This window comes from Halichoerus grypus, chromosome 12, assembly GCF_964656455.1.
Source record: "Halichoerus grypus chromosome 12, mHalGry1.hap1.1, whole genome shotgun sequence".
In the NCBI taxonomy this organism is placed as follows: Eukaryota; Metazoa; Chordata; class Mammalia; order Carnivora; family Phocidae; genus Halichoerus; species Halichoerus grypus.
Genome location: NC_135723.1, coordinates 95,305,351 through 95,332,143, shown reverse-complemented (window position 1 = coordinate 95,332,143; position 26,793 = coordinate 95,305,351). Strand labels below are relative to the sequence as shown.

The window sequence follows — 26,793 nt, the reverse complement described above, 5'->3', positions numbered from 1 at the left end:
CTTCATACGTCACACATTATTATAAGTGAGTGTAAAATATGAATATGTTTCCGTTCCCAATGGAAACACAATTACTTTGTACAAAATTTGGATGAATAAGAACCAGTGGTCCAAAGTAAGATCCACAAATAGGTCCATGATTACAAACTATGTGACAAATCAAAACAGTGTGTTTTTCTTCTCATTACTCTCAGGCCATATGAATGGAGATAGAGAAAGTGTGGGAAGTTCTATTATAGCAGTGCTCAACTCCACTGAACATGCTGCTGTGACATAAAAATACACCCACACCCCAACCCAACCTCCAGCCTCCTACCCAGCATCACCAGTACATGTGTCGTCATCTCCTTCCTGGTTGCCAGGGCAATGCAGGTGATGCCTGCCATATCTGAGTTAAGTGGGAGAAAACACAGGCAAAGCTCCTTTCTCTAAGTGATGCTCAGGATTCATCAAGTTGCCAGTTTTGAAGTTATTCCAGAAAATTGCCCTAATAGTTTCTGCCAGGCCCCCTTTACCTCCTTATTCCTTACACTATAAATCATGGGGTTCAGCATGGGTGTCAACACAGCATAGAAGAGAGAGATCAACTTCTCCTGAAGAACAGAGGGGCTGGAGTGGGGCTGGATATAAGTAAAAATGGCCATGCCATAGCACAGGACAACCACTGTGAGGTGAGAGGCACAGGTGTGGAAAGCTTTCTTTCTTCCCTCTGTGGACCGGATCTTTAGGATGGTGGAGATGATCTGGATGTAGGACAGGAGAACCAGGCAGAAAGGTGTCATCAGCAGAGCAATGCTAGAAACCATGATTGCGATCTCGTTGGAGGAGATGTCCACACAAGCCAGTCTGACCACAGCTAGGAGTTCACAGGATATGTGATCAATATACTTGTTTGTGCACATGGGCAGCTGAAAGGTGATGGCGGTCTGTATGAGAGAGTTGATAGAACCACTGACCCAGGATGTGATGGCCAACCTAGTACAGAGGCCTCCATGCATGATGACCGAGTATCGCAGGGGGTTACACACAGCCACATAGCGGTCATAGGCCATCACTGCCAGTAGAACAAACTCAATCCCACCCAAGCCCAGGGAGAAAAATAACTGGGCTGCACAGCTCACAAATGGGACTGCTTTATGTGCCGCAAGAAAATTTGCCAGCATCTGAGGAATGATGCTTGTGGCATAAGAGACATCAACGAGGGAGAGGTTGGTGAGAAAGTAGTACATGGGAGTGTGGAGTCGGCTGTCCAGTCTGATGAGGAGAACGATGAGGAAGTTCCCCAGCACTGTCACCATGTATGTGATCAAGAAGAGCACAAAGAGGAAAACCCGCATGTCCCAATCACTGGACAGGCCAAGGAGAATGAACTCTCTCACCCAAGTCTGGTTACCCGTTCCCATTAAAATATCTGAAGATTATTAATCTGCAGAGAAAGTCAGAAACAATAGAAACTGTTGAATCAAAGAATTATAAAAATAATTTTTTATGAATATCTATTGTATACAATTGGCCAGCCTTAACCAGATGTTTCAGACCACTTACTGGCCAAGATGATAGGCTTTATCCCAACATGTATTATATCTATTCTGCATCAGAGTCAGGCCAGCACTTTTATAAGGACGTGAGGTGGTCAGGATAACCCAGTTAAAGACTGGCGATGATGCAGTGCAATTTCAGGAGCTCACATCTTTACCAACTTACCTCAGATTGAGAGTGAGGGGAGCTTCGTAGGTGACAGTAGTAAGTAAAATGACAAACAATGAAAAAAAATCTTGTTGGAAAGTTATAAAAACTACCTTAATTTTGTCAACTAGCCTCATCATGATAAAATGGATAAATCTATTACAAGAGGCAGGCACTCACTCTTTGGGAAGAAGCAGGGCCTTGTGGAAAGTTCTAGAATCAGAGAAGCCAGGTTTGAAATCTGATTTTGTTTAGCAGTTTGTTACTGTGGTTTAGTGACAAACTTTTATATATGAAACAGGACAATATTATACAATTCACAAATACTTTCAAGCTGAAATGTAGGTAACTTTGGAGAAAGTACTTTATAGACTGTACTAGTAATAATAGTACTATACTAGTCTGAGTATTAGTAGTAACATGACTTCTGCCTTGGAGTAGATAGAATAGCAAAGGATTTTCCCATGTATAACCTCCACAAACTCAGATATAAATGAAATGGAGGCAATCAATAATAGAACTGAGGGATTCAGGATGACTGGTCACCTTGAGGACCTGGGGATCATTTGTCTTTTTTTATAGCCCTGATCTCTTCAGCCTTCAGTGGTATCAGAAGGGAAAGGGAATTGTGATCATACCTTGTTCTCTTTATTTTTCTTCTCAATTTGATGTTCTTAAGAATCTATCCTTTGCATATGGGCTCAAAATAAAGGAAATGACAGTATGGATGTTTGACTTTCTATTTACAAAAGAGGAAGGGAAGCAATTGTTTAAGGAACCTTCATCATTGACCAAGGCAGAGTACAATATGTGTATGAATATATGTACATGTATGCTGGAATGGAGTTTCTTTTGTGTTTTCTTTCATCCCAGAAAGGCTTCTTAAGTAGAACTGTATGTTACAATATCAATGTTGAACACTAAACAGAAACTGTTCAAATTTTTAAAATTTTTTTAAAGTTAAGGATAAAGGCAGTAAGAGGGCTTGAGGACAGAAACAGAGCTGCTTGTCCTAGAATCCAAAGGGGTCTTGCTAGGGTCTGTGAGCAGAAAGGTAAGACTGTCTATGCCTCCACTCTCTTACCTGATAAAGGCTGAAACAAAACAAGCAGTTCCCTTAAATGCCCATCTCTTTCATGGTTCAGCCACATACATTTTCATAAACTCTGCTGGTGTCCTTCTCTTACCTGATCTCCCCTTTCAACTGTTACTCCTCTTTGGCTCCATCATAAACCTTCCACCACCACCCCTCACTTGGCTTTTCTTCAATCATGGTCAGATCAAATGCCTCAAAGATGACATTCAAATTTAATTCTAAAACCTCAAGAAAAAAAATCTGTTAACTGTTACTGAATTTTAACAAATCTGCAACAGAAAGTAGACATTTCTTTTTCCACTCACTTGGCAAACATCCATGAAGTGCCATTGCTGCTAGATGCTAAGATTTCAAAGTAAATATTACACTTCCCTACACTTAGAGTTCATGTGGATGGAAAAGACACAGAACAGACTGTCATCCTATCACTGTCCCCCTGTTGCATGTGCAAGCTGCCTGGAGAACAAGCCAGCCCACGACTCACTCTAGTCTTCCTGCCCACCCCCCACATCACTCTACTACAGCCCTTGTCTCATGACAAATGAACAACAGTATCACATCTCACTGTAGGTGCGAGCTTCAAAACTTAACAGTCTGTGCTCTGAATCCATTCTCTTCCACTTCCTGGGACTGAAGCAAGTTATCCAGCCAACCCTGTCTCATAGTTTTTCAATGGCACAATGTGGATAATATTGGCCAACTAAAAGGGTCATTGCTGAAATTAAGGAGTTGAAGATCTAACCTTCCTATACCAATGACTGAATCAGGGCAGGTATCCATTATTTGGTGATGACAATTGACCTAAACCTTTGATTTCATACTCTCTATCTCTTTCATCATCTTTTTCATCTATCTCTTTCAATAAGGATGTTATTCTTTCACTTACTCCCTCTTTTTGCCATCCTTGTGTTTCTCTCATCTCTCATTGACCACTTGTCCCTCATTAAAAAAATATATACAACCTCTCAATATGGGGAGAGGAATCTTTGCTATTTATCATTCTAATTATTTCCTCTTTCACATCAAGAGTTCTCAAATGATTGGTGGCCACCTGCTGGAATTATTTCCTCATAGAATTCATCCTTTGAGCCAGAAAACCGTGGTTTTTACTTTCACTAAATCATGGAAATTATACTCTTAATGATCCCTGGTGACTTTCTCATATCAAATACACAGGCTTTCATTTGATTTTCACTGTTTAACTTTTAATAGTGTCAAGTATTTACTCCTTCAAACCCTTGACTCTATCCTGTGCTTCTGTCCTGACTAGCCTCTGATCTGTTATTCCTTATCTGCATTCGTGAGGGATTTCTCCAAACCCTCCGGCTCCACTGCTGTGAAAATCTGGTCAGTTCTGTGCTCACCAACTGTATTCTTCTATGGTTTTTCCCCTTGAAGGGCTTGTAATTTCTAATGACAAAAATTGTGATCAACTGTGTGCAGCTCACCCTCAAGTCTATATTTGTCTCCTGGACTTCCCTCTGAAGGCCCAGATGCTTTCCCCAACACCATAATGAATGTCCATCTCAGAAATGTCTCACCAAGGCCTCCACTCACCTCCCCACACATGGGGTCTCTCCTGACTCCTTCATTTCTGTCAATGCGACAAAAATTCTCCCATTCTCCCAACACTTCATGCTTGACTTTCCCCTCCTCTTCCCCACCCATTGAAATAAATCCTCTTTCTTCATTTCCTTTACTGCATATTCCCCAACTTCCCCCAGCGTCATTCGTACTTACACTTGCCCTCATCACCCCATGCCATAGAGTGCAAGGCATCCTTGTAAATTTCCCTGATGCCACCTCCACCCACTCCACACTCCTACATGCTCCCTCCGACTTCATCAGAAGATACAAGTGTTTCCTCATCACTTCCCCACACAAACAGATCTATGAGGTCTACATGTACACAGAATTAAGGTTTTCCTGCACAGAAGAATTTCCACACAATCTTCAGTCTGGTCCTGTACTATTTCTAACTTTTATTTTATTATCTCTAGCATTTATTATAATACTGTGTGTTTTACAGCAAAGTATTTTACTAAAATAAGCTGTTAATACTCAAGTAACTTTCAGTGATACGTTAGCTGATTATTTTTAACCCACCGAGGCTGCTATTCATTTCCAAAGATCACTGCCTTATTTCAAAATCATTAATAACCAATTACACCTTTTGTCCACACTCGTAGTCATTTTTGGGACTCATGGTAGATAAAGAAAATAGATCGGCCTTTGGAAAGGCAAATGCAGGAGGAAACATGTGTTCATCAGATGCTTTTAGCATGCCCTGCAGTTAATCCCATCACCTTATTACTTTGGGAGCAGCTCCATTTAAATTTAGTTGGGTTCCTATTCTGGCCTAGGGTGGAAAATGGACTCGATGCCAGATGAAGACTTCAGATCTCACCACTCCTATCAGAAAGCCAGAGCTTGGGCTTCTCAGATCTAACTAATTTGTAGGATCTGTAGCTCTTCCTGAATGTGTATTTTTCACTGAGGTCAAAAAACAAAGGGAAAATGTGGGACTATTTGTTCCATTTGTCTGCATAAATAAGACAACAGAAACCTTTTAGTATAGGGTTAGGCAGGCAGCTGGTGTTCAAAACCAGTGTTGAACAATGACCACAGTTAAGAGCCACATCTATTTAGCTCTTCCTCCTGCACAGTGTGTTTTGTGCTCTCTTCTGAGAATTTGTCCTAACTCTGGCTACTTTACCTTTTTGCCAGGTCCACAGTATTCCTTTAATCAACAACAAAATGCTATTTTACATATTTTCTCAACAAATCTGAAACCATTCTCTATAGGTTTTGAGCTTTCATGGTCTACTCACAAATGAATAATCCATGCTGTCTGCTCAGAACATAGTACTGGGGAATGACATATCCCTTGGTTTATCTCCTTGGACATGAGCACCTTGCAGGAAGGACTTCATGCCTGTGTTTTATGAAGTAGGGTGGATGTAGCATAATTACTAGAGCCATAACAAATAGAGCATACTATGTGACTTAGTATGAAAGATGCTATAGAAATAGTCCATGAAAAATTTTCTCTTTACAATACTGATACTAATGCCTGAAATGTGTTTTTTATGTGGAACATCTTTTGAGGACATATTTAGATATTAAAAATATTAAATGGAAAGTTTATGATATAAAGCAAATAATCTTTTTGTGAACTTGTATGGGAATGACTCTGACGTTGCAGAAAAAGTCAGGGGTAAAGTATAGACAGCAAGATCAAATTTTCCCAGTTAAAATATTACCTTTCTAGACCTTAGCTAAAACTAGTTCCCAGTGCCTCCTCCCATTATCCAGTAATTATTAGTTACACAAATATCAGGACTAAAATGTTCTCTCCGTGACAAAGAAATGAAGACATAAAGTAGGTGAACAAATTTTTCACATAACACCTTTTATATGACACAATACACCTAATTTAAAAGTTAAATTTTAGCCAACCATTATGATCTTTTTAAAAAATAAATCTATTCATTGATTCCATGGAAACGGTTATTTTTTCTGTTATAAACTTGATGTAAATTATAACAAGTTAAGTGTTATTTTTCAACCTATTCCACCTACTTAAATTCAACCACAATTATTTTTCTTATTGTTTCAATCTCCTACTACCTGATGACATCTTTGGCTGAAAGTACATGTCATCTGAACAAGGTGAACAGTGAATAATTCAGACAACAATGCTTGCTGATGTTAAAACAAGGACTGGCCTTTATCTCCATGGGGTAGATAAAAATTTGGCCTTAGCCTATTCCTGCCTCCCTTTATCTGATTCTTGCTTCTAACCCTTCATTGACAAGCCAAATATTTTCACTCCATCTCTGTAACTCTCTATACCAAGGTCTACGTTCCACTAAAATGGTCCATGCTCTAATAAAATTGCCCATTAGATATATGGTAAATTCTCAGGCAGTAAATTTTGGTAAAACTTGTAAACGCATGGCATTTGGGAGTCATGGAAATGAGGCATCTCCAACTCATCTGTCATAATTTACTTAAACTCTGATCAGTAGACCTCCCAGATGGGAGCTCCTTCCATGTTGAGCTCACTAAGCTCTGCAGAATGCCTGAGAAGAAGGGTGTCGCCCCAAGTAACAATATGGCTTTTCAACGTAGTAAGGGGCCCTTTTAGCCTTTTACCACACCCTCCCCAGATTTCTGCTCTAATAGAACTGGTAAGAACTACTGAAGAACTATGAGCAACTGCTCATCAAATAAGACAAGAAACCTGACCCACAGACAAAATCTAACAAGCACTGACAGAATTTTCACTATGCTGTGCCACACAGACAGGATCATTTCCTGTGGTTCTCTGGAGATGTCTGCAGTTTCTGCTGCTCCTGTTTTTCAATCATTTTTAATTGCATTTATTTTCCATTACTACTCTATGTACAAACATTCCAAAATACTTGATTATTTTTTTTAAGGATGGAACTATTCAGAGTTTCATAAATGGGTAAAAGGTTTCATATACCTTCTCTATTCTCAGCATTCATTACCAAATTCACTGTCTTACTATCATGTGTAAACATTTTAAACAACTTTTTTCCACTTCTTTTGGCTGGCTGCTTCAAGAAATTATCTTCTCCGTTTCCTTGTACATTAGGAAGAGACAAGTATTGATTTGAACAGACTCAGGAGGTATGCACGTTATAGGATTCCTCAGTGCCTCACTTTCCAGGATTATATTTCAGAACCATATTTCTTTCCACTATTCATGCCAATTTGAAGAGGGCATGGATGGACAAAACCGTGGATCATCCTCAAAAATCCAATCTGAAACAGTGAGGCTTATGGTAAGCCCACTACCCATAATTCCCCCTCCCCATTCATTGCATTAATAATGCCCTATAGCTAAGGGGGGAAAAGTTTTTTCTCTCCTGAAAGTCTATGCACATCTTTTGCAATCCTCCATTGAATCTTGATCATATTGGCTTCCTATTTGTAATCCTCTACAACTTCACTGCAACAGACAGAAACAAAGCACATGAAGGTGAGTCCCACAACCTACAGACATGTTTTGTCTAATGCTGGTCAAAATAAACCAGACCGTACATTTACATACTTGAATTGCCAATAGAAATAGCACTTTAATTTAGAGAAAGATTCATAAGACCTATGGCTGAACACTTGAATGCTATATACATTTAATGCATTCATCATGGGCAGAAATATTTGCAACAACCTAATGTTTGGAACAGAGTACCCAAGGATCACTTGGGAGGGTGTTCTACAACAGGTTTTATATCTTCAGAAGATAACCAGTTTGCTACTTCCCATCTAGATTTGGTGCCTGGCATTTCACATAATCAGCAACCAATGAGGCTCAGTTTCTCTGATATATGGAATACTCAAATAACCTTGAATGATGTTTTACTATGGTTTCATTCAGTAAATGCTCAGCTTCTTTGTGTGTCTTGTCCCCAGTGGGGAAACTATGGCAGTATAATTCCTTCAATCTACCATGTCCCCACAGTGCAATCCCTACAGCCTAATCTAGAGGAACTAACCCAAAAATGAGTCAGGAGACCTCAATTCTAGTCCCAGTTCACATTCTGAGTGTTGTAGGACTTGAACAATCCACTTACTCATCTTACATTTCCACTTTCCAACACTTAAAGGAAAATCAAAATACTTTGTACACAAACTCTTCAGGAAAATTGAGAAAAGAGACTGCATAGTTATTAACAATTTGTCTTTTTGGAAATTTAATAGACTCCTACACATGCTCATGAGTAAAATAACTATCACCTTACAGATCTGGTTTGTCCCTTAGGTCTTCCCCAAATATGATGCAGAAATCCTCCCCACTATCTTCAGTTTCCAAATATTAATCATCCTCTTCTGCATCTCCCCGATTTCACTCTCTCTCTTTCTCTCTGTTAGTACATAAATTCAGCATTGAGAACCCTTAGAACAGTACCTGAGCCCCCAGCTTCAGGAAGTCAGAATCACTTTACGACATTTGCCATATTATTTTGGGTGAGAAGATTGCAGCATTTGTGGGTAAAATCCTGATCCAAAGTCCCAAACAAGTTAAGTCAGTTCTAATTCTGCCCCTCTAGACACACCTGTGTACACCCACCCTCTGCTGGTGCCTCCATTTGAGCTCTCAAGCATTGATTAGTGCCTGACAAACAGACGTGTCTACTTCAGTCTAATTTTATGTTGGTTTCTAAAGAATGTTCCCTCCAACAAAGCCATGGACCAGAGAGATGAAGAGTCCCAGACTCCTCAGGCTCCTGGTTAAGAACTCATCTGGGAATAGTTTAGATTGTGAGGGAAACAGCTGCAAGAAAGTTATGACTCCAACATAAACCTAGTGAGGTGCAGCAGTGTCTGAATTAGCAATGTGGGGCTGAAAGACTCCCCTCAGGAGCTTTATGCAATAGAGTGTCCATCAATGTTACCACTCCCAGTTCTCAAGGGCAGGGTCTCCTTGCTGCCCTTCTCCCTGTGAAGTCAATTGTTCTCCACTCTCTTCAAAAAAAAAAAACAACAGCAATCCCCTGGAGCCAAAGGTCATTCTAAAAAGCCAAAGATGCCAGCTTACTGAGGTTTTACAGCATTCTCCTCTAGCCCAAACCTGACATTTAGTTCTCTTGCCCCTTTTTTTCTGAGCAGTGATTAGGTCTGCAACCAAACCTAGTGAAAAAACAGTTATACCCTTTAGCTCCAGGATGCCCTTGTTTGTCCTGAACACAGGATCATTGTGCCTCACTCCCCTGAGATGGGCAAAGACCCTACTAGACCTGCTGAGAGTTTTGTAAAGATGGATGAACCCTATGGAGAGCACATCTCTCATAGTACTAACCAAGTTCCAAAATAATAGCACTGTGTAAAAAGATTTAAGACTCAAATAGGATCAATAAAAATAAAGTTTTATGGTCTCCAGGGGGAAAAAGGGAAAAGTAAAGGAGATCCAAAATCATTAATACAGTCAATTTTCTATACCTCTTCAAATTTTTAATATTTATGAAAAAATTGAATGTAATTTTGACAGACTGCAGTCACATTACATCTCTGACATATTCTTCAGGCAATGCTTCTGTAAGTGAATTACTTGTCCATTCATCTCCAAGTCCAATACCCAGTCACGCTAACACCATCATTTACATATCCACACACTTACCCACTGTCTATACCCATTTCCATACTTACTCAACCACCTGCTTATCTGCTCATCCACCAACATATGCATCCCCTCATCATGCACTTGCCACCTCATCTATTTCCCTAATATCCAGTAATTATCTCCCACATCTTTTATTCTCACCAATGTGAATATCATCTTGCTTGTCTCCTCATTCATTCTGCCATGTTACTATAACGTCTGATACTACAGCACCCAGTGACTTTGACCATGTCTCTGTGGTATTCCAAGCAATAGAAAGAGAAAGTAGAGATGCTTCTCATTCCTCACCTGAATTTCTGAACTCCCCTAGATTGACAGAATTGGTTGGATACTTTCTCTGAGGAAAGTTGGAAAAATTCCATGGCTGAGAGAGTGTAGTCAGGGTGTCCAGACGTTCACATCACTGCTGATCTTCTCAACTCATCTGCAGACAACAAAAAGGGAAATTCCCAAATTCCAAGCTTTGGTAAAGATCCCACAGCTCTCTCAGTTGCTCCTGCTCCAGACCTGCTCCAGACCTTGTCATTCAACCTCCATCACTCAACAAGTTATATCACTCTTACTGAAAACATCTGTCCCATGGATATTTCCTTTCCATTGTTAATGCTGCTGACTGCTGTTGTTTTAGTATTTGTACCAGAGTGCCAAATAATTCACTGCACTCCAAAGTATGATAGCCTTCATTCTGCCCAAACTCACTGAATCAGACCCTACATAGGAGGGTCAGCAAATTGTGGCTTAATGAGCCTTTCAGGTGTTTCTGATAGAATAAATTTGAGAACTCTTGGAACAATTCATTCTGTAAACCATGGTCACATTAATCTTTCATTTTAACACTTTATTCTATCATTATTCACTTCACAAATATTTCATCTACATTCTCCAATGACTCCCACCCATTTTCCAATTCCTGCTGTTCCCCAAACAGGAAATGCCCTCTTCTGCCCAGGAAGGTCATCTCATCAGTGTCTGCCTAGGAATCGAAATAGTTCTTTCAAAAACATTTGTGACAAATGCAGTAATATGTACTATCAATGCGTAGGCTTGGTTTGCAAGATAAACATGAATATAATGAATTATTTTCTCTAAACACTATGCATATAATTTGGGTAAGCTACTTTCACAGAAGCAGTTTATTTGCCTTAAATTCCTTGGCTTAAAAATCATTATTTGCCATTTTATATTATTACTTACCTGTAAATTATCACTCACATCTCCCACTTAAACTTTGTCTTTTAAAACACGCCTTTAAAAGTAAGTGATTATGGGGGTGCCTGGCTGGCTCAGTCAGTAGAGCATGCAACTCTTGGTCTTGGGGTCGTGACTTCAAGCCCCATGTTGGGCATGGAGTCTACCTAAAAGAATATTTAAAAAATAAAAATTAAAATAAAGGTAAATGAAATGTACTGCTCTGGTACAGGATGTTTCTAGGGGCAGAGCAAGGAGGGGGACAGGGAGCATATGGGAACTCTCTGTACTTCCTGCTCAATTGTGCTATGAATCTAAAACTGCTCTAAAGAACACAGTCTCTTTTAAAGGAAAAAATATATTTGAGTTTGTTCTACCTTCCACGTAAGCTGTAAAAAGCTGGAAAGAACATTGGTTCCCTCCTAAAACAAGAAAGGTTAAACCACAGAATCATAACTATTCCCAGAATCATCAGAAAGCTGAGATTACAGAGCAACCCGAAAGCATGAAATCTCAGGAAAGATCGGCACATCCAGGGAGGGAGAGGATGTGAGCTCTTACTCACTTGGGCCAGAGCCTGGGAGGAAAACAGGGCCAGCAAACAAGCCCATGAGAATTGCCTTAACAAATGGCTAAAGTTTGAGGGTGGGTTACTAGAAACACAGAATGGCCGAGAGCCACAGCAAAAAGAGCAGTGCCACCAGTTCTCAAGATTTTCTCCACACACTTGGGACAGCCCTCGCAATGATGTTCAGGGAAACGTGGAAAAGCAGAGAAAGCCTCCTGCCAGGTGCAGGTTTGGTGAGGGCACAGCTGTGCGGCTGGAGAAGGCACGCTCTGGGCACAGGTTCTGCTTGCATCATGGAACAAAAGCCTGAGCCACTGAAGGGAGAGCAGCAAACTGGTTCCCTCAGAGACAGATGAAGACTCATTACCGAGGGAAGAGAACGGAAAACAAAACAAAACATTCTTTCTCCAGGGTCCTAGGGCAGGAAACCACTCTGTTCAGACAGTGAGCCATCTCCTCAGGCTGTGGGGTGGAAAGACCACTAAGAAGGCCCCAACCCTGAGACACAGGGACGAAGGACGTGCCTGAGACTGAGAAAGAGCCAGGACAAAGGCATAAAGCCCCACCCTCCATCCCCAGGCCAGCAGGATTGAGGAACAAGTCACAGCTGTGGACCAGGGGCAGGGGCAGGCTGTGCACAGACACTCTCTCCACATGCAGCCTCCCAGCAGAGCCTACAACTCAGGGTGGTTTAGCGACACTGGGGAAAGCCCTCCAACCCCCGGACACCCCACATTAAGCACAAGTCCTGATACAGAAATTAATTTATTGGTAGAGGGGGATGATCACAGCAACCCAAAACTCAAGCCCCGCTCAACCCATGAGTGCATTGATTCCCACACTCTCCTCACCAAGCAAGACCACAGCACAGACAGAAGAGATGTGCCCATTTCAAGGCATAATGCTACTTATCTCAGTTTATTATCCTACACTCAAAATGTTCAGTTGCCAGTCAAGCTAAAGGTCAGTGGAAAAGGCAAGAAAAATTCAGTGTCATTGAACAAAGAAATTAACAGAACCAGGATCAGATGTACTTGATTATAGGAACTATCACACAGGGGTTTAAAGTAACTCTCACCAATCTAGTTTAAGGATCTAGTAGAAGAGAGGCACAGTGTCATAAGTGCATGAGAATTTCAATACAGATTGAACGCCACATGGAGGAATTAAGTCAACGTGCTGGACAGGAAGAACACAGAAATAGAAATAAAGGTTGCTTATGAGTTGACTCAGTTGGGCTGAGAAACAATCAGTGAGCATGGAAGCAGAGGAGCAGGTCCAGAGAGGTCACCTGTGCTGCTGACCTTGGAGAGGGGGGAGAAGGGGCAACCGCAAAGGCATGGGGGCCGGGGGAAGGCAAAGGGACCCCTCGAGGAACAGTGAAGGAGAGTCCAAACATGTCAACAAGATGCAGAAATGAGCATATTGCATCTTCATACTTTCCTCCTTTGTGTGTCATGGGTACATTTGTATTTTTTACTGATTTTCTGCCTCTTTCATCTCTTTCTCCTACCATTTTATATACAGTTGTTCACGGTGGTAAAATTCACACTTTACTCCATGATTTACATAATATTTATACCAGGATAATGAAGTTTTAGAGGAGGAATGGGGTCCACATAGCAATTGCAATCCCAGAGAAATGCAATGTCCCTCTGAAATCTCTTTTAAATCATGTGACTTGGCTTGACTTTTCTCTTTCATTCAGATTCCTCTACTGTCTTAATTGTGTCACTGGAGCAGGCAGCCAGCTGGTCTCCTGATGTCTAACCTCTTCTTCCTCTGACATTGGCAAGTGTGATAATTCTAAAATGTAAATTTTATCAAGTCATATCTCTGCTTAAAAATCCTTGCCAACTACACATTGGTAATTTGGCATTCAATGCCCTCTGTGATCTGACCCTCTTTACCTGCCTATTTCATCCTCACTACTTCCTCTTCTCTGTCCTACAGTCATGGCTTCAGGGAATTTTTGAACTCTTGTGCTCTTATCCAGCTCTGTATTTTTCACTGGCTGTCCTCTTTTGGGTTGTTGTCACTTCACTAACTTGTACTATTTTCTGGTCTCCAGCTAGACATTTTCTGGTCCTTTCATACAGGAAGACTTTGCAATCACCCCAAAAGGCTTATCTCTATGACTATTCTACCTCACTAGTGTACAAGGACCAACTAGGGTCCTGTTGTACATGGGAGGAGAGATGGAAGAAGGTGTTCAATATGGAGACTAGAAGGAGACAGTGCATAGCTATCCTGATTCACCAAATGCATATAAAGTTGTCTTATCTTTCATTGGCTTTGGCTGAGGAATCTGTGCTTTCTAAGATTAACTACATCTTTTATATTTTATACATTATGTCAAAATTTATGTGTTATTCTGCATTTAAAGTCTAGGAAAAGAGTTAATACTTATTTCAGAAATGGGATGGTTTTAACATTTAAGTGGTACTCCTTATAAATGCAATAAATTCCTCTCAAACTGTTTGTATGCTGTCAAGTAGTGCCCCAGACGTGGCTTTTCCGTGGCTTTGCCTTGTACAAACACTTTTAGTTATATTCCTATCACTATAAAACAAGACCTTCTGTTGATGCCCCTCTCCTGAGGTACCTCAGCACTCAGACAAGATGCTATGTGCATGGTTAGCAGTCCAGCACAAGGACATCCTAACAGCCTTGATAGCATCTCTCTCCTCAGAACAGGGACTCACATAGTTACTGGATGTGGATACATATGCTATGTAGTATTTTGAGTCTAAAATGTGAAGATGCTTTTTTTCCCCAGTGGAAACACAGTAACTTCATACAAAATTTGGATGAATAAGAAGCAGTGGTCCAAAGTAAGGTCCATTAATAGGTCCATAATTACAAACAATGTGACAAATCAAAACAGCAAACTGTACTCTCAGGCCATATGAATGAAGATCGAGTAAGGGTAGGAAGTCCAATTACAGCAGTGCTCAACTCCACTGAATATGCTGCGGTGACATAAAAATACCCCCACATCCCACATCCCAACCAAACCTCCAGCCTCCTGCCCAGCATCACCAGTACATGTGTCGTCATCTCCTTCCTGGTTGCCAGGGCAATGCAGGTGATTCCTGCCATATCTGAGTTAAGTGGGAGAAAACACTGGCAAAGCTCCTTTTTCTAAGTGATGCTCAGGATTCATCAAGTTGCCAATTTTGATGTTAACCCAGATAATTGCCCTAGTAGTTTCTGCCAGGCCCCCTTCACCTCCTTATTCCTTAGACTATAAATCATAGGGTTCAGCATGGGCATTAAAATGGCATAGAAGACAGAAATTAACTTCTCCTGAAGGACAGAGGGGCTGGAGTGAGGCTGGATATAAGTGAAAATGGCCATGCCATAGCACAGGACAACCACTGTGAGGTGAGAGGCACCAGTGTGGAAGGCTTTCTTTCTTCCCTCTGTGGACTGGATCTTTAGAATGGTGGAAATGATCTGGATGTAGGACAGGAGAACCAGGCAGAAAGGTGTCATCAGCAGAACAATGCTAGAAACCATGATTGCAATCTCATTGGAAGAGGTGTCCACACAAGCCAGTCTGACCACAGCTAGGAGTTCACAGGATATGTGATCAATATCCTTGTTTGAGCACATGGGCAGCTGAAAGGTGATTACAGTCTTCATGAGAGAGTTGACAGAACCACTGACCCAGGATGTGATGGACAACCTAGTACAGAGGCCTCCATGCATGATGACCGAGTATCACGGGGGGTTACACACAGCCACATAGCGGTCATAGGCCATCACTGCCAGTAGAACAAACTCAATCCCACCCCAGCCCAGGAAGAAAAATAACTGGGCTGCACAGCTCACAAATGGGACTGCTTTATGTGCTGCAAGAAAATGCACCAGCATCTGAGGAACGATGCTTGTGGCATAAGAGACATCAACGAAAGAGAGGTTAGTAAGAATGAAGTACATGGGAGTGTGGAGTCGGCTGTCCAGTCTGATGAGGAGAATGATGAGGAAGTTCCCCAGCACTGTCACCACGTAAGTGATCAAGAAGAGGACGAAGAGGGACACCTGTGTGTCCCAGTCACTGGACAGGCCGAGGAGAATAAACTCTCTCACGCAAGTCTGGTTATCTGTGTCCAATAAAAAATGTGAAGATTATTAGTCTGCAGAGAGTCAGAGAGAAGAGAAACTATTGAATTAAAGAACTATAAGAATAACTTCTTAAGAGAATGCACATCTTAATGACCTGCCATAGCTAGATATTTTTGATCATATGGGCCAAGATGATAGGTTTGATCCTAATACCCATTGTATCTACTCTACATAAGAGAGGAGGCTGGCACTTTCATAAGGACATGATGTGATCTCAGGGAGTCAGTTAAAGCCTGGAGATAAAACAGTGTAATTTTTGGAGTTTTATTATCTCTCCAGTTTACCTGCTTTTCCAGGGCAGGAGGGAATTATAAATGACATTGGGAGGCAAAATAAGCAATGATGGTAAACATGGGCCAAAATTCAAGGACAACCCTACCCGTAGCTATTGTGCAAACATGACGAAATGTATAAATAAATTACAAAAGAAAAAAAAGATTTGGAAGAGGCAGATATATACTGCAAATAAGGCTGGTGTCTCATGGAAAAATCTGGAATTAAAAAACCTGAATATGAATTTTGTTTTAGTGACTTAACAGAGATGAGATTGAGTTAGATATTTAAACTTTTACATACAAAATGGGCAACACTGCATAACTCACAAGTATGTTTCATTTCAAATGTAGATAACTACGGGGAAAGTACTTCATCAACTCTTCATGGCAATAGCATTCTGTTTATGGGTATGAGTTATAGCAGGAGCCCCACTCTGGCAGAGACAGAGTAACAAGTGCTCTGCTCTCCTCTCATATCCTGTCCACAATTTCAAACATAAAGAAAGGAAGCAAAACCTTTAGTAGATTTGAAATCTGCAAGGTGCAAAAATATAGGTCTTTTGAGAATTTGGTGTCTTTGGTCTTTGGAAGGAGATGGAGAAGAGTGGTCATTTTATCTTGTTCTTTTTATTTTGCTACCCTTTTCTTCACTCATTCTGACTTGCTTTTTATTTTTCTACAACTCTAGCCCTTGTGTATGGTCTCAGTAAAAAAGGACAGTATGGAAATGGCTGCTTTGGCTTTCTAGTATAAAAAGAGAAAGAGAAAACAAATCTGTTAACTTTTGTTGACTATTTAGCAGATCTGCATAGGAAGTAGACATTTGTTTTTGATTAATTTGGCAAATATCTCTAAGTGCCATCTTTGCCAGATGCTGGGATTTCAAGGGCAATATTACACTTCCCTGTGCTCTTAATGCTCAAGTGGAAGAGAAAGACACAGAACAGATTGTCTTCCCATCACTGTCCCCCTGTTGCATGTGCAAGCTGCCTGGACAACAAGCCAGCCCATGACTCACTCTGCTCCTCTCGCCCACCCTGCACATCTCTCTACTACAGCCTTTGTCTCATGACAAACAAGCAACAGTGTCACATCCCAGAGAAAGCAGGACCTTTAGAGTCTGGAAGTTCTTGCTTTAAATCTGTTCTCTCCTGCTTACTGAAGGCTAGAGCAAGCTACTTAGCCTCTCTTCGTTTTATATTTTTTAATTTGTAAAATGTGGGAAATATTGGCCAACTGAAAGGGTCATTGGTGAACTCAAACATTTGGAAGATCTACAATTGGTCCGTTAGTGGCTGAATAGGCAGGTGTCCATCATTTAGTGAGGATAGCTGGTTGACATTTCATTTCACATTGATCACATTTGGGATCTTATTTCTTCATTCATTCCCCTTTCTACCATCCTGGGTTTCTCTTGCTCTTGGTTGATTCCTTTTCCCTCATTATAAAAACCCAATCTTTGCTACATAATTACCATTCTGATTCTCTCTTCCTTTCACATCCAGAGTTCTGAGATGATTGGTAGGGTTTATTTCCTCAGAATATTCATCCTTCAAGCCATGGAAATCTGGTTTCCATCTTCACTAATCCATGAATACTGCATTCTTGAAGGGCACTCTGTGGCCTTCTAATCATCAGATTCAGAGATCTTATTCTACTTTATTTCTTTATTGTTTAAGCAACTGAACTATTTGTTCCTTTAAATTCTCCACTCTGTGATGCTCTTCTGTCCTAATTTTCTTCCAAACTAATGTTCTTATCTCTCTCATGGAAAACTTTTAAACTTCTGTAGTTTTTGATAATTAAGCTCTCCTACTGCATTACTGTGAGGATTTTCTAAGGTTCTGTGCACAGAGCTTGTGCTTTTCCTATAGCTTCTGCTTGGAAGACTTGTCTCTAACACTGGATCTTCCATCTCAAGCCCACAATGACCTCCTAGACATCGCTACAAAGTCCAGATGCTTCTTCAACAGCATAATGAATGATTCCTAAATATCCCACCATGGATTCAATTCATATCTCCACAAACTGTATGCCCTCCATACTCCTTAATCTCTAGCAATAGAATAAAATTCTTCCTCTCTCCCAGGACATCTTTTTTAATTCTTCCTTCTTCCTTACACTCCACAGAATAAATCCTCTTCTTTCATTGTTTAATTACTAATCTCCCACCTCTCCCTTTGACTTCATTCACACTGCAAATATACCACCACTGCCTTATCTCCTTCCATCTGGTCAGTGCAACTACTTGCTTTTGAATCTTGCTGATACAGCCGCTGTCCACCGCTGCTAATACTTAAATACCTTTCATGGATACATCAGCTAATTATTTTTAGCCCATCAAACAGTATATATATTTCTAAAAAGTCCTTTGCCTTGGATTTAAAATTTTTAAATTTTAGTTAATTGATTTCCAAATATTTCTGTTTTCTACAGTGATAGAGTCCATTTTTGAATACCTGGTAGATTAAGAAAATAGAAATAACATCTATGTTTGTTCCTTTGGTCAGGAAAATATCCTTTTTGTGAATTTTATAGATGTAATTATTCAAAATGGGATTTTTAAAATATAAATTACCTGACCTTATTGTGACCTTTAAAATAGGTCACATAACAGTTGAAAACCAAGACCCTTACAGATGGAGGAGGGATCAGGAATGACACTGAAATTATAGGGAAAATCGGGTCTCAGGCATGGATGCAGACCTCAGCTCTTCATTGTTAAAATAGAGCCCTTGGCTCCAGTTAAAGTACCTTCATGTGCCTTCTCTCATTACCCAGTTATTAATACAAACAGCAAATAGAACCAAAATGCTTTCTCTCTAGGACAGACATATGCAAACAAAAAACAAGTGTTCAGATTCCTAATACAAACACATTTTATCTAACTTAATACAACTAATTAGAAAGCTCAACTTTAGTCAGTTATGGTTTTTTATTTAAATAAAGAAAAATCCATCCATTTCCCTGAAACAGGCTGTGTGTTGGGGAGCTAAACAGTCTTGGCTGGGAAAAGTGAAAGTCCCAAATACAGAAGCAGAACATGTGAAGGTAGGTCCCACAACTCATGCTGCTCACAATAATTCAGAGCCATACCTTCAACAAGTTGACCTGTCCATAGAAACGGCACTTTCATTTAGAGAGAAATTTCTGTGACTCCTGACTGAAGAGTTGGTTGATGTAGACACTGAGAACATCCATCCTGAGCAGGAATACTTGCATCATCTTAACGTATGAAAACAGAGCATCTATGATGGCTTGGGTGGTTGGTATCTCAAAGATGGGTTTGACATCCTGAAAGAAAATTACTGTGTTCTCTTTGTGGTCTTGCTAACTTCTTCTAGCCAGATTTGGTTACCTGACTTTTTACTTAATCTGAGACCAGTTACCAAGACCCAGTTTCTCAAACATGTATGAATCTGACATTCACTTTTGGTGACAGATTGTATTGTGGTCTCATGTAAATTCTTGTCTTCTTTATATTCTTGTTCCCTGTGGCTAAGACTAGGATTTTCATGGCCATATCATTCTCTCTGTCTGGCAAGTCTCTATGGTTTAATCCCCACAGCCAGTTCAGGAAAAACCAACCCTGGGATGAGTTAGGACACCTGAATCTTGCATCCAGTTTATTCTCTGAGTGTCAAGGGTCTTTGAGTAAGCCCTTAATTGCCTTATGTCTTCATTTATCTATTTTTTTAAAAAGAAAATCACAATATTGTGAGAACCAAACTCTTCAGAAATAACTGAGATAGGAGATACGAGGATTTAAAGCAACTGATAATGTATCTTTTCTTGCCTGAAAATAATATTCTAATATTACCACCACCTGCTAGCCAATATCAATACCTAACAAAAGATATCATCATACTTGTGGGTTTCTTCCCTCTTTCTTTCTCCCTCTATGTCAGTACTAAGCTTTGGAATTAAGAAGCCTATTGTAAAATTATACCCAAGCCTCATGCTCCTGCAAAGCACAATCACTTTACCACATTTTCTATAATACTTAAGATGAGAAGATTTCACCAGTCATGTTTTATGCCCCTGATCCAAGTCCCTAACAAGTCACATCATTTCTGTCTCTGTCCTTGCCAAGGCCACACTCCCACAGACTGTGGATGCCACTCAGATGTTCATCAGTTCTGACAGAGGAGATGTGTCTGTTTTCCTCTAGGTTTAAACTGGTCTCAAGAGCTCTCCCTCCAGCACAGGGATGGACCATATAAAAGAGACACCCCAAAGTCCTTGGGCCCCCGGGGCTCCTCAGTTCCTGGGGACTAGTTGCCATTGCTAAGGACACTACTGGGAGGACGTTGACAAGAGCTCAGAAACAGCTCACACACAGACCTAATGAGCTTTGGCAGCAGCTGCATTTGCAGAGGAGGGCTGACACATCCCCCCAGGAGCCTCCTGCATGACAATGTTAATTGCTGCCACCACTCCCAATGCACAGGACAGGGCCTCCACCCTGTCCTCCCTGTAGAAGGCTCTTCTCCATCCCTCTGCCTCTCACATCTTCATTACAGACTTAGGCCATTCCAAACAGCCAGAGAAGCCAGCCTTCTGAGGATGGAGGATGTCCTCCTAGAGCCCAAACCAGACTTTAGCCTTCAAGGCCCCAATCCACGGAGCAGTGACTGGGGCTGCATCTAAATCTGGTGGTAATACCAATTCTCCCCTTTTGGCACCACATGCCTTTACTTCTCCTTCTGGAGACAGAAGAGATGTTCTTCCCTCCCCTCATGTACACGCAGTGCCCAGTGGGCTTCTGTGACCACTGCAAGTCTGATGGGCATCCTAGCACATTCCTCATGGTACTATTTAAGCTCCAAAAATAACAGCATCACATAGATAGATTTAAAAATCTAAATGTAGAGAAAGTTGATAAAGGAAGTATTAGCAACTACTGAAAAAAAAAATGGAAAAGAATTAAGATCATCCAAGATCCTTAACATAGAAGAGTGAAACTTCTATCCCTCTTCAAACTTTTTTGTAGGTTTATAAACATATAACTGACAAATAAAATTGCAAAATATTTAAAGTGCACAACATGACTTAATATGTGTATACATTGTGGAGGGATTCAAATTTTATTTTTAATTAAACATTGTAGTTTAAGATCATTGCAGATATACATGCTGTTTTAGGAAATAACACAGATGTATCCTTCTACCTTTGCCCAGTTTCCCCCATGGTAAGTAACATCCTGCAAAGCTATACTACCACGTCATAAGATAACATGATATATAATAGGATATAATTATATACATATTAAATTTTAATCATATGACAATGTGATATAATATCACAAGATATTGACATTGATATAGTTAAGAATGTTCCATTACCACAAGAATCCCTCATATTGTCCTTTTATAGCCACACCACTTCTGTGCAGCCCTCACCCTCTCCTCGACCTCTGGTAATCACTATCTGTTCTCCATATCTAGAATTTTGGCAGCTCAAGAATTATATATAAATGGAGTCATATAGTATATTTCTTCTAGGACTGGCTTTTTCACTCAGCATAATTCTCTAGAGATTCATCCAGGTTGTATCTATCAATTGTTTATTCCTTTTTACTGTTTATGAGTATTCTATGATGTGTATGTACCACCTTTTACTTAATCACCCACATTTTGAAGAACATCTAGATTGTTTCTGGATGGTGGTATTATAAATAAAGCTGCTGTAAACACTCACATGTAGGTTTTGGTGTGAGAATAAATGTTCATTTCATTAGGATAAATGGTGAACCATGCAGTGGCTGCTCATAGGAGGGTACAAATCAAACTAACATATACACAAATGGAATCCCAGAAGAACAGAAATAAAAGAACAAAGAATAAATATCTAAAAAGGTAATGACAGGAGATTTTCCATAAATCATGAAATACATACAACCACAGATATGAGAAGTTCAGAGAACACTAAGGAGGATAACTATAAAAACAAGCAAACAAATAAAAATAACTAGTGATATCATATTCTAACTTCTTTAAAGAAAAAAGGTGAAAATCTTGGAAGTGACAAGAAAAACAGATATGTTATATGCAGAAGAACAAAAATTGAATTAAAAGACGTCTCTTTAAAAATATGCAGGCTGGGGACACCTGGCTGACTCAGTCGATGGACTGTGCGACTCTTGATCTCGGGGTTGTAAATTCAAGCCCTATGCTGTGTGTAGAGATTACTTAAAATAAAATCTTAAAAAGAACAAATAAAAAAATAAAACTATGTAGCCTGGAAGGCAATTGAATGATAATTATAAAGTGCTGATAAAAAAGAATAATTGTCAACTCAAATTTCTATACCCAGAGAAAATATCTTCCAAAGATGAAGGAGAAATAGGAGTTCATCAGACAAACAAAAATAGAATTTACTGCTGGAAAATCCACACTACAAAAAAATGTTCATGAAGTTTTCTTAGACAAAGGGAATTTGATACCAAACAGAATTTGGATACACAGAAAGATGTGAAAAGTGCTAGAAATGGTAAAATTGAAGAAAAACATAAAACCCATTTTTTAAAGATTTAACAGACAACAAGATAATAGACAGTGTAAAGTAGAGGCTGCTTAGTGTCATCTCACAAGAAGGACCAGGAGTAGCACATGGTTTTCAGCTTCAACAGGCCAGACCACTGAATGTGATCCAGACTGGAGATTCAGTATGTTTCTAATTTCATTTTTTTTTTAATTTGGTTTGCTCCTGATGTAGCAAATGCATAGTACAAAGAATATTTTTAAAAATCAGGATGCAAGGAGCACCTGGGTAGCTCGGTTGGTTAAGCACCTGGCGCATGGTTTCAGCTCAGGTCATGATCTCATGGGTTGTGAGATCAAGCCATGCATCGGGCTCCACGCTCAGTGAGGAATCTGCTTGAGATTTTCTCTCTCTCCCTTTCCCTCTGCACCTCCCCTCTCCATGCACTCTCTCTAAATAATATATATATTATTTATATTAGAACATCTAGTGAATAATGATATTTAGGAATTTTTTTTAATTTTTTAAGTATAATGATAGTATTTTGGTTATAAATTTAACAAGTTTCTATCTTTCAGAAGTTCATGGTAAAATATCATTTCAGAATGATTGAGGGAAGGGGAAATGGTGAGGTTTTATGTACCCTCTCTATATTAATGGCACAAAATGGTTTCTGTGATATGTTGTAGAGTAAAAAAAGCAAGATCTAAAGTAGTTTGTATGGCATACTACCAATTATGTTTAAGGGGACTATACATACACACATACACACTATGTGTGCCTTGAAAAAAGACTGCAGTAGATGTGTGAAGAGATTTATAGTTTATAATGTACCCTTTTGTACTGTTGGAAAAGTTTTGCCAGGCACAAGTAATTCAAAAGAAAGTAATATGTTTTAAAACTCGATTTTCAAAATCTTGGCTTTATCCCCTACTAGCAGCGTGGCCTTAAGGATGTTTCCTAACCTCTCTGTGGCTCCGGTGTGTCTTCTATGAAATAGGGCTAATAAAAGTGCCTTCCCCCAAGGGTAACACTGAGCACCAAATTAGTTAACATGTGAAAAGTGCTTCCTGCCTCGCTTATAAGAACACAAATCTCATAATTTTACTTGTATTGTTGAGAAAAAGAAATAAGGAAATGGTCTAATGCTTGAGGATTCACAAGTCTCACCACATTAACACATTACTCAGGTAGAATAAATTGTTGAAGAGTCCGGATGTCTTCCACTGGGAAAAAATATCTTGTGGGTTGCTTTGTTGTATATGCTCTAACCCAGTGGCTCTCCGCTGGGGGGTGATTTTGTCTGCTAGGGGACTCTTGGTTGTCTAGTGGGTAGAGGCCAGGGGTGTTACCAAAGACTCCACAATGGACAGGACAGTCCCCTACAACAAAGTATCAGACAGCTCAAAACATCAACAGCAACAAGGTCGAGAAACTGCTCTAATCTGTGACCAGCATGTGGTGCTGTTTCTTCCAGAGCCAGAAGAACAGTCAGATCCAGGCTCCAGTGTAAATTGGAGAGTAGCATTTTTCATGATTAGACCTGTCATGTCAAAAATCACTTATGGGCGCCTGGGTGGCTCAGTCGGTTAAGCGTCTGCCTTCGGCTCAGGTCATGATCCCAGGGTCCTGGGATCGAGTCCCACATCAGGCTCCCTGCTCTGTGGGGAACCTGCTTCTCCCTCTCCCACTCCCCCTGCTTGTGTTCCCTCTCTTGCTGTATCTCTCTCTGTCAAATAAATAAATAAAATCTTTAAAAAAAAATAAAATTAAAAAAAATTAAAAAAAAAAAATCACTTAACTGCATCCCTTTTAAGATTAAAACTCCAGGGGCGCCTGGGTGGCTCAGTTGTTTAAGCGACTGCCTTCGGCTCCGGTCATGATCCCGGGGTCCTGGGATCGAGCCCCACATTGGGCTCCCTGCTCAATGGGCAGCCTGCTTCTCCCTCTCCCACTCCCCCTGCTTGTGTTCCCTCTCTCGCTGTGTCTCTCTCTGTCAAATAAATAAATAAAATCTTTAAAAAAAAAAAAAAAGATTAAAAATCCACCAAAACCCTTTATTTGCCTTTATATGCACAGAGAAAATATATAAATCAAGATTTTTTTTGACTAAAAGACATGTGTGTTCATAGATGTTCTAAGATTCCACACATGCATTTAAGTACCACTATCCATGGTGACTAATTACCCTAAAGCCCTGTGGAGATTGAATGTTACGGTCCACCACGGAAACAGGGCAACCTTTCATACCTAGATGTCCCCAAAGGCCTTGTTTTACAAACTTTAAGGATGCCTTTACGGTTATTAAATACTGAATCAGATTTTTATTCTCAAATATTTCTCAGTGCCCAACTTTAAAAGCAAGTTTCCTGTTAAAGGCTGCAGTGTAGCATTTCCTCGTGTTTCCTCTCTCCTGTGCATCCAGAATATGCTTTGTAAGCACCTACTAATTAGGAATTCCTGTAGTCTCCGGGTGGCCCCCTAGAATGTAATGTATTGGCACTGGCTGAGAAAACGTCGCCCTGAAAAATACACAGTCAGTGCAATGAAAAAGAGAAAAACAGAAATTTAACAGGTAGACTCTGAGGTACATGATATGTTTCCACATACTTAATGCCCACTCTCAACATTTCTGCTTTCTCAGAAGGAAGACTGGATGACCCTTTGAGTGAAGAACGCCAATGAGCTGCGCAGCTGGGGGAGGGGGAGGGGTCACGGATGGGAGGTGGACAGAAGTCACACTGTGACCACACACCAGTCACAAAACGGAGTACAGCGTCTTCACTTATTCTTCTCCTGGCTGTTGCTAATCTTCTTTTGTCTGTTTTCCCCTACCACTTCACACAGGGTGTGTTTATGGTGTGGTATTTTTCACATTAGTACACAGGTAGCAGACTACGCGTGCAGGACTTTGACATTCTAGAGGAAGAATGGAGTAAAGACGGGAAGAAGGTGATACGTTGATCTGGGCAGCCGAAACTGTGAAACGTAAGCAGTTACCTGTCCTGATTTTTTTTTCAACCTGTCATGTCAAAAATCACTTAACTGCATCCCTTTTAAGATTAAAAATCCAGGGGCGCCTGGGTGGCTCAGTTGTTTAAGCGACTGCCTTCGGCTCAGGTCATGATCCCGGGGTCCTGGGATCGAGCCCCACATCGGGCTCCCTGCTCAGTGGGCAGCCTGCTTCTCTGTGTTTGGGGTATCGTCCCCCCAAAAGAGGCTAAAATGTTCTCAGCATCCCTTGCAGCAAGAGCACAGGGTGTGATCCAGGCTCTGTCACGTAGGGCTTTTGTGCCAGATTTGGGACAAGGAACCAATGATACAAAAAAGGGAGGAACTGCCCAGAGCTGAACACTGTGAGGCCGGCACCAGAGGCAGAGCAAATGTGGTTTCTAGAATCAGCAGTGGTAACGGGGCACCAGGGGTATCCGCAGCACGCACTACATTCTCCAAACCCAGGAAAGACTGCGGGGTGTCTGCCAGGGATCGCTTCTGCAGAAGGATTTTTGACCATTTTTCATAATGTTGGTCAACTGATTTCAGAGATTCTGTGAGCTATTTAGTCCCCTTTAATAACTGTATTTTCTGCTTGCCTTAGCCAAACTTTTCCTCTACTGCTTGCAACTATGATCACTGGATGAGGATATATGGAAATTTGGTAAATAATAGGAATAGGACAATGAGTGGGTTTTTTTCTTCTTTCCAATTTTTTGTTTCACTATCATAACAGAAGAAGGGGAAAAAATGGGTTTCCTTTTGTGTTTGCTTATCTGCTTTTTCCTTTAAAAGCTTGGCTCTCAGGCTATAACCACAAGGAGGAGACCCTCAAAGAATGGTCACGAGGATTAACTCTTGAAGCTTCAAGGCACCAACCTCAACTCACTCACCTGCCATGACCTGTTCTGCACCAAGATGATAGCTTTGCCCTATAACAGGATGACTCACCACAGAGAATCAGGAAAAGCACTTCAGGCTGTCTGTCAGCAATTGCTTCTCTGGACAGCTTTCAAAGCCAGCCTTCTGTCCCTGCCAGGGTAAATTTTCCTAGCTTAAGCATTTAGAGCTAATTGAAAAGATGTATTTGGTTTGCTTTTCTAGCTACCTTTATTCTCTGGGAAAATCTTTAGTATTTCCCTCTATCTCAATCCTCTCAATATTTTTGTCCTACCCACCTGAAACCCAGAGGGAAGCTTGTTAGGTGTGTAGGGGCATG

General features: G+C 40.5%; 2 protein-coding genes and 1 pseudogene across 2 annotated transcripts in view; all 3 read right to left on the bottom strand.

The window, feature by feature from the left end:
* The window catches only part of LOC118532568 (olfactory receptor 2A2-like), a 220,561-nt gene extending 210,295 nt beyond the window's left edge, over positions 1-10,266 (bottom strand). The window contains 1 exon segment of the mRNA XM_078059676.1: positions 10,224-10,266. The gene's annotated coding sequence lies outside the window, so the exon portion shown is untranslated.
* On the bottom strand, positions 124-10,337 carry LOC118532562 (olfactory receptor-like protein OLF3). The gene is made up of 2 exons (XM_036087236.2): positions 10,224-10,337; positions 124-1,426 (listed from the first exon to the last, which is right to left on the bottom strand). Exon 2 carries the CDS (start codon positions 1,401-1,403, stop codon positions 450-452), a length of 954 nt encoding a protein of 317 aa, XP_035943129.1. The 5' UTR covers positions 1,404-1,426; positions 10,224-10,337; the 3' UTR covers positions 124-449.
* A 4,519-nt stretch (positions 10,338-14,856) lies between these two features.
* LOC118532580 (olfactory receptor-like protein OLF3) lies at positions 14,857-15,810 on the bottom strand (annotated as a pseudogene).
* Positions 15,811-26,793: the final 10,983 nt, after the last annotated feature.